We start from the raw sequence: 8,905 nt of genomic DNA, 5'->3' as shown, positions 1-8,905 counted from the left end.
GTTCCCCAGTAATTATGATCCCCTGTGAAACACTGACCAAATCTGTTCCTAACATGTTACATTAATATAAAAGCAACTCTGCTCGCTAGTCTAGTCACTCAAGTATCACTTAAGCCAAGGGGTAGCAATTTACCTATCAGTACTCCTATGTACATGGATAATATCAGTGTCAAAATGAATATAAATATAATTTTGCTAGATATGATGGCTCTTTTCACAGAATCAACTTCACAACAGAATAATTAGCTTTATATGATACTCGTTGTCCCCCTCTGTTGGTCTTGTGGGATATTTCCTCGTTGAAGAACGTCCAACTGAAGACGTATGACGTAAAATGCGGAAGTGAGCCTGGTAGCAGGTGCTTGCTTATTTTTGTCGGTGGAGGAGGCATCTCGAGTGATAATACTACAGGTAATCGTACGGATTTCTAGAACACTTTTGTCAATGGGGTTTAACGTACCTATCAAGTATCTACAATGACAACAATGTGAGTGAAATATTGTGTCAGTGGATGTGACCGTTCCCGTGTTTGAAATCGAGCGTAGCCTAGGTTAACGTTAGCTAGCTAGGTAGCTAAAGTAGCTAGCATAGCTTGCTAAAAAGCCAAAACGGTTGCTTGTTACGTCGTTGGCTTATTTAGTCTTCTGTTGCTGGAGAGGGGTGTATGAGTACGTCCAATACTGGGCGAGTCATGGTTTGCTGTTAGTATTCTGCCAACTCAAAGCTAATCAACTTCTCCATGTTAGAAAGTGGAACCAAAGATACTGATCCTACACGTGCAACAAAAAGGTTCACGACCTCCTGGTATCAAAAGTCTGCTTCCTGTCATTGCTTGACTTGAGGTTTGTTTAGCGGTCTTATTTGGAGGTATTGTATAGCTAACTACACACTAAGTTAGGAAGTTTGAGCTGGCTGCAGTTGTTAGGATTGTTATGAGGTAAGGCAGCCGGGAGAGGTTTTTTTTATCACGCCCTGTCTTGGACAATCCTCTTATAACGCTACAAGGTCAGTCCTTGTTGATGTCTCAGCTAAGCTTCTTCTTCCTGACAGAGGAGTTTAGCTTGACAACAATATGCCTGCCCTGTGCCTGGATATCACATATGTTGTTAATACCTGTGATTGATTCCGGCCTAATGTTTAAATGGCTATAGCTTATTTCGAAATACACTGAACAAAAATATAAACGCAACATGCAACAATTTCAAATAGTTACAGTTCATCTAAGGAATCATACATTAATTACGGGCTAATCTATGGATTTCACATGACTAGGAATACAGATATGCATCTATCTGTTGGTCACATATATCTTTTTTTTAAAGTAGGGGAGTGGATCAGAAAACCAGTCAGTATCTGGTTTGACCATTTGCCTCATGCAGCGTGAAACATCCCAGCATTTGCCTCATGCAGCGCGACAGATCTCCTTCGCATAGAGTTGATCGGGATATTGATTGTGGCCTGTGGAATGTTGTCCCACTCCTCTTTAATGGCTGTGCAAAGTTCCTAGATATTGTCTGGAAGTGGAACACGCTGTCATACACATCAATCTAGAGTATCGTCTACATGATCAATGGGCGACATCTCTGGTGAGTATGGCCATGAACTGGGACATTTTCAGTTTCCAGGAATTGTGTACAGATCCTTGCGACATGGGGCATTATCATGCTGAAACATGAGGTGATAGCGGTGGATGAGTGGCACCACAATGGGCCTCAGGATCTTGTCACGGTATCTCTGTGCATTCTAATTGCCATCAATAAAATGCATTTGTGTTCGTTGTCTTTAGCTTATGCCTGCCCATACCATAATCCCACAGCCACCATGGGGAACTCTGTTCACAATGTTGACCTTAGCAAACGTCTTGCCCACATGATGTCATACATAATGTCTGCTATTTGCCCAGTACAGTTGAAACTGGGATTTACAAGGCCGAACTGCAGTCAGGTCAAGATACTAGTGAGGACGTCCAGCACGCAGCTGAGCTACCCTGAGACAGTTTGTGCAGAAATTCTTTGGTTGTGCAAACACACAGTTTCATCAGCTGTCCAAGTGGCTGGTCTCTGATGTTAGAGGTCGTGGGCTGGCGTGAGACATCTGTGGCATTGTGCTCTGTGACACAACTGCACATTTTAGGGTGGTATTTTATTGTCCACAGCACAAGGTGCACCTGTGTAATGATCATGCTGTTTAATCAGCTTGTTGATATCCCATACCTGTCATGTGGATGGATTATCTTGGCAAAGGAGAAATGCTCACTAACAGGTGCACAATATTTATGAGAAATAAGCTTTGTGCGTATGGAACATTTCTGAGTTCTTCTATATCACCTCATGAAATATGGGACTAACACTTTACATGGTGTGTTTTATATTTTTGTTTAGTATAGAAGGCACTGGTTGATTCTATTCAACTCCTCTAGCTAATATCCAGAGCTTGCAAGGTAACTCTATTTGCTACAATTTGATTGTTATGAAAGCCTTATTCTAGCCTACTTGTTATATAGGATAGGCTTATAGGCTTATTTCATTAATCTGTCCCCTATGTCAAACATTGTGTATGTTGATCCTTTTGAAACTCATTGTTTGTCCTTCTTCTTCTCAGGATGGCACAGTTGGGTGCCATAGCCTCAATAATCTGTGCAATTGGAGGTGCAGCTCTCTTCTCTTCTGTGCACAAGATTGAGGAGGGACACACTGGAGTTTACTACAGGTCAGTTAGATATTAGGCTAGTCATTGTTATGTCTACCGTGAGGCTTACTGTCTATTAATGCATTTTGGTTTCTGGAGGCATGCATCAGTTCATCTTGCAGTGCACAGCACACAAACTTCATACCAGCGCTAAACTAAGATGATATCTGTAGTGTGATATAGAAACAGGGCTAAGATTATTTCGTGTTGAACTTAAGATCAGTCCAGCAAGTTCTCCAGTCTCCTCTCACATTTACAACTAACATTTGCAATTGTGGTTGCTTACTACATCGGAACCATTTTGAATGACATTTGGCTCTGATGTGATTCTTTTCATTTCCTTGTGATGTGATCATGTGTGTGTTCCACAGAGGAGGAGCTCTCCTGACCACCACCAGTAGCCCTGGCTTCCACCTCATGATGCCCTTCATCACTCATTTCAAGTCTGTGCAGGTGAGACAACAGACCCTTCTCAGGAACAGGCCCTCGGCATGGCTGGTCTGACTGGGAGTGAGGGGTTTAGGTTCAAATGTAGTTGTACAAAGACTGAGGCTGGACTTCAATGTTTATGCTAAGTAGTGTCTTTGCGTGTTTGTTTACAAACATTGCCCCAAGCCCACAAACTTTTTCTGGAAAGTGACAGTATACATGTGAGGGAAGTTTACATGTAGGTTTTTATACTGTGCCCAAGACCAGTCTGTGAAGTTATTTGACCTTGGAAAAAGGAACTACTGTGTAAATAATACAATGCAGGTTTTATTCAAATTGAGCCCTGTGGAAGTAATGGCTTTTTGAATGTTGAATGCCTTCTCTTTATTTCTATCTTTGTAGACCACTCTACAAACAGATGAAGTGAAGAATGTACCGTGTGGAACAGGGTAGGGTTGTCTGTCTATCTCTTCCCAAAATAAACTTGATGGATGCGAAAACAATACCGGCTAATTTTATCTCCATTCTTGTGGATTTATTGCATATATGCGTTGTTACACATTCTGTTTTTATTTATTTCAGTGGTGGAGTGATGATTTACTTTGACCGGATAGAAGTGGTGAACTACCTCGTACCCTCAGCAGGTAAAGTCATTTGCCAATAAATCAAAAGGTGGAGCAGATTTTTAAAAAATCAAATAAAACAGTTTTATTTCAATTTTACTATGTGCTCAAGTTTAATCTCTCTCACCACAACTCAAAACTGATCTTATTTTTATTTTTTATTTAACTAGGCAAGTCAGTTAAGAACAAATTCTTATTTACAATGACGGCCTACACTGGCCAAACCCTGATGATGGTGGGCCAATTGTGCGCTGCACTATGGGACTCCCATTCAATAGCAAATCAATAGCAAAATGAGGTGTGACTGATGATGAGATGCAGGTGTGCGTAAAGATGGGTTGCCAGGACCGGTGGTTAGTGAGCGCCGGAGCTGGGGAACTGTCACGTCTACTCCCGCTCCACGTCTCCGGCGCTCGACGTCGCCGGTCTACTTACCACCAGTCCTGGCAGCTCCTCTGGACCGCACACTTCCCAGTCCACCAGGTACTGGAGCCGACCCCCACGGCGTTGTTAGTCCAGGAGTGATTTGACGGCATACACGGGGCTCCCCTCAATGTCCAAGGGAGACCGAGGGGTGTCGTGGGGGATGTCATCAGCCAGGGGACCAGGAGCCTGAGGAGGGAAACATGAAAAGATGGTGAGATCCAGTAGTTAGATGGGAGTAGTAATCTAAGTTACCTCATTGACCCTTCCGAGGACCTTGAACAGCCCCACAAACTGAGGACTCCACTTCTTACAGGGTAGGCAGAGCGGAAGGTTCCTGGTGGAGAGCCAGACGTGATCACCAGGATGGAACACGGGAGCCTCACTGCGGTGGCGATCCGCTTCTCCATGAAGGCCTTCATACACGTGATGTGAATTGGGGGCCATGATAGGAGACGATATCCTCCAGAAGGCCATAGTGCCGGAAGACCTGCTGGAACAGTGCCTCAGCGACCTGGAGAGCGGTAGGGAGACCAGAGAGAGGGATAAAACGGCATGATTTGAAGGATCTGTCCACAACCACCATAATGGGAGTGAAACCATCAGCGGAGGGGAGATCAGTGACAAAATCAATGGACAGATGAGACCAGGGATGCTGAGGCACAGGAGAGGGAAGGAACTTTCCTGCTGGAGTGTGTCGGGAAGATTTAGATTGAGTACATACTGAACATGAGTTGACATAGTGTGCAATATCCTGGGCCAAAGTGAGTCACCAGTATTTCTCAGAAAGGGATTGAGTGGTGCGGGTGATACCTGGGTGTCCAGCGGCGAGGGATGTGTGTGCCCAGGTCAGCAACCACTCTCTGACCCCCGTGGGGACTTAGATGCGCTCCAGAGAGCAGGTGGCAGGAGTGGGTACCCTCTCCAGAGCCTGGCAGATGTCCACATCTACTTCCCAAAACACGCATCCAACGATACGGGAGGACCGATTGATGGGCTGGCGTACACTCACAGAGCCCTCCACGGATGTGGAACCACAGGGTGCAGGAAAGCAGGGCTCTGACATCTTGGTCCCCCGGCAGTAATCCTCCTCTCCACAGTGAGGGTGAGTGGAGCTGTGACGTGCGTAACAGTGCTGGATCCCAATGGTTGCATTTCCAACGCTTGGACCGCAAACAGAGAGAAGAGCAGGTATGAGGTGATGTGCAGGGAGGAGGCAAGGGCCTGGTCAATAAAATTCCCTACGGCACCGGAATCCACTAGAGCTGTAGAAACAATAGATGAGACAGCCAGCTAGTGAAATGGATACTAAAAAAGGTTTGGTGGAAAGTGATGATGATGATGGAGTACTCGCGCCTAACCCAGGAGACAGATGATCACGGGCTGTCCTTCTGCTCTCGTCGATTCCATGTTGGAACGTCCTGGACACCGTTGAAGCTGGTGCCCCTCCTGGCCGCAATGAGGATAGAGCCCTAACTGTCTCCGACGGCGTCGCTCAGATGCGGGGAGGTGTGTGGCCCCTACCTCCATGGTTTCAGGCTCTTGACAGTCAACGAAGGAGGGAGAGAGGCGATTGGGGTGCCGACTCTCCCGAAGAAGGTTATCCAGACGGATGGCCATCGAGATGAGTGTGTCCAAGGTTAGATTGTCGGCACACCAACTCCGTCTGGACCTCCTTCGCGCAATCCTCTTCTGAATAGATTGAGGAGCCATGGATGCTGCCATTGTCCGAAAGATAAGTGCCTACGCCGCCGTGGTCTGGCCATCCTGCCGTAGTTGGAGTAGATGCTCACCCCCCCTCTCTGCCCTCCGGTGGATGGTCGAAGACCCCCTGAACATAGCCATGAACCCCCCCATAGGAACCCAGCTCCGCCTTTCTCCCAGAAGGCCGTAGCCCACTCCAATGCCTGTTTGGTCAGCAGGGAAATAACCGTGGCAACCTTGGACCTCTCCGTGGTGGGGGCTCCCATCTGATGAGTGAAAGAGGGAGCACTGGAGCAGGAAGCCATGGCATTTGGAAGGAGTCCCGTCATATTTGTCCGGGAGGGACAAACAGACATCGCTGACCTGGGCGGACGGTTGGATGGGCTGGGGTGCTCACTGGGTTGATGCCCCTCAGGAAATTTAGAGACGTTGAAGAACGCGGAAGGCCTCATCCATAGGCATCCCCAGATGTGGCAGCTGGTCGTAGTGTTGGCGAAGTGGTTGTCCCTGTTCGTTGACCATCTGGGACAAGTCCTGATTAACTGCTGCTTCCATTCAGTGAGGCAGTATTCGGTAACGTCGACACGGAGTCAGCAAGCAGGGGCAGTTAGTGAGTTTAATATTAAAGAACATAGAACGATACAAAACAAGAGATGTCTCTCAAGGAAACATAACTGATGAGGGGGGGCGAGAGAACCTAGGCCTATCTATCGGCATTCGAAGCTGGCGTCGATAACTACATTTTGACATAAATGCAAATAGCTTCTGTTTTTGTGTCCGTTTTACAATTTTAATTGAAAACGATCACAGTAAGGTCCTTAATTGTTACCAGAAATGATTTGATTTTGAGATATAACTCTTCATTGGACATTTTAACTGTTTTAGTAAAATAAAACAACTCTTTCGTGAATCACTTTTTCTGTTTGTGAAATAGGGCTTTGCTGTATACGGTATTTTACTATATACCTGTATTGATGCACGGACCAGTTTGGGTTTTTACTTTACCTTCTATAACGGTATTTGAATGTTTGGCTTGTTAAATGTGGTACGCTGTGTGTAAAGTCCATTTCTATAGTTTACTCCGCTACTTGAGTCATCGCTCTCTCTCCACGCCGCTTTCCACACAGACTTAGTCCCACCCGGTCACTCAAGGAGCGCATTTATTGTTGCTTATCCACGAGACACTTTCGTTCAGTCTGCATGGTCAATGCAGACAGATGGTCTTTATGTAGGCTACTTTGACATCTAATTTGCCCAGCAAAGGACAACATAATTTAATTGTGTAGCTAGGTATACTATCATTCATTCATGGTTGATTGGATCTCTGGAAGTTTAGAAGTAGTTACCATTAATCCTATAAATAGGATGCCAAGTTCATTATATTAATACACTTTTACCTTTTGGCTATTGCCTTGTATATGATGGATGGTTGTTTGATTTTAAAAATGTAATCTACAAGTTATTAATATGTTGCATTCTTGTCTCCATCTCAACCAAATATCAGAGTTGAAGAATAGGACTAAATCAAACTTTATTTGAAGTGCATTTAAAAAATTGGATTTGATTTAGTGCTATTCTTTAACTTAGATTGTTGGTTGAAATTCAGAAGTGACATATTGGATATTGAATTGTGAACGCAACCAAATATCAACATTTGAAGTGGATATACTGTATCTTCTGCTCGGATAGTATATACATACTGTATATTATGAATAATGTGTGTGTATACAAGACAATATCCCAAAGTAAAAAAAAATATTTTCAATATCATGAATTTGGCATCCTATTTATAGGGCTAATAGTGACTACTTCTAAAATTCCAAAGGTCCAATCAACCATGGACAAATGAAAATGCACTAGGGATGTGACAAATGGACAATTCTTCTTAACATTTTAACAGCCATTTTTTTCCCCCATTAAAAAGATACGAAAATTTCACAAAATTCTACGTGAATTCACAATGCAGCTGCGCCGCTGCACGCAACGGTTTGGGTCTAATGGTGCGTCCCTTTCACATGGTTAAGCATTGCACCTATACTACCATTACTGTACCTCAATTCCACCTCGCAAAGTTTGCATTTAACTCCTTAAAGTGTTGCCATAAGGACATCGCTGCTGTCGCTTACCTTTCTCTGCCATTTTTTCAAAGTTAACGACAATGAAGTAGACATTAATTAGATTGTTAGACTCAGTATTTTTGCAACAGAAAGAAACTAGCTCGCGAGGGACGGAGAGAGAGAGGGGAGTGGCACAGTATAGGCAGGTCGGTCACCAGGCAGGCAGTCAGAACTGTACACTAGGTTTATCTAGCAGCAATCAAAAGCTGTATCTTGCAATTTCTTGGCTTGCAATGTCTCACACCACCATAATGACAAAGCAAAAACAGGTTTGAGAATATTTTGCAAATTTATTTTAAAAATTCAATTTAAAATATCACATTTTCATAAGTATTCAGGCCCTTTACTGAGTACCTTGTTGAAGCACCTTTGGCAGCGATTACAGCCTCAATTCTTCTTGAGTATGATGCTACAAGCTTGGCACACCAGTATTTGTGGAGTTTCTCCCCTTCTCTGCAGATCCTCTCGCTCAAGCGCTGTAAGGTTGGATGGGGAGCATCGTTGCACGGTTATTTGTTCGATCGGGTTCAAGCCGGGCTCTGGCTGGGCCACTCAAGGACATTGAGACTTGTCCCGAACCCACTCCTGCATTGTTTTGGATGTGTACTTAAGGTCGTTGTCCTGTTGGAAGGTGAACCTTCGCCACAGTCTGAGGTTCTGAGCGCTCTGGAGCAGGTTTTCATCAAGGATTTCTCTCTACTTTGCTCTGTTGAAATTTCCCTCAATCCTGACTAGTCTCTCAGTCCTTGCTGCTGAAAAACATCCCACAGTATGATGCTGCCACCACCATACTTCACCATAGGGATCGTGCCAGGTTCCTTCCAGGCATGACATTTGGCATTCAGGCCAAAGAGTTTATTCATGGTTTAATTAGACCAAAGAATCTTGTTTTTCATGGTCAGAGAGTTCTGTCATGTGCCT

General features: G+C 44.5%; 1 protein-coding gene across 4 annotated transcripts in view; it reads left to right on the top strand.

The window, feature by feature from the left end:
- Window positions 1–283: 283 nt before the first annotated feature.
- The window catches only part of LOC118358482 (erlin-2), a 29,525-nt gene continuing 20,903 nt past the window's right edge, over window positions 284–8,905 (top strand). Inside the window, exons 1-6 of one of the 4 annotated variants that reach the window (XM_035736367.2) lie at window positions 326–411; window positions 2,387–2,440; window positions 2,602–2,709; window positions 3,060–3,141; window positions 3,520–3,566; window positions 3,700–3,761. In XM_035736367.2, the coding sequence (XP_035592260.1) occupies window positions 2,603–2,709; window positions 3,060–3,141; window positions 3,520–3,566; window positions 3,700–3,761 (298 nt within the window). In that variant the 5' untranslated portion in view covers window positions 326–411; window positions 2,387–2,440; window position 2,602. Of the gene's footprint in view, window positions 488–2,381; window positions 2,441–2,601; window positions 2,710–3,059; window positions 3,142–3,519; window positions 3,567–3,699; window positions 3,762–8,905 lie in introns of all 4 variants that reach the window. The other 3 variants (XM_035736366.2, XM_035736364.2, XM_035736363.2) reach the window with 3 other exon arrangements.

The sequence above is a fragment of the Oncorhynchus keta genome, chromosome 25, assembly GCF_023373465.1.
Source record: "Oncorhynchus keta strain PuntledgeMale-10-30-2019 chromosome 25, Oket_V2, whole genome shotgun sequence".
Lineage (NCBI taxonomy): Eukaryota > Metazoa > Chordata > Actinopteri > Salmoniformes > Salmonidae > Oncorhynchus > Oncorhynchus keta.
The sequence above is the reverse complement of the archived record's forward strand: the minus strand, read 5'-3'. Positions and strand labels throughout refer to the sequence as shown.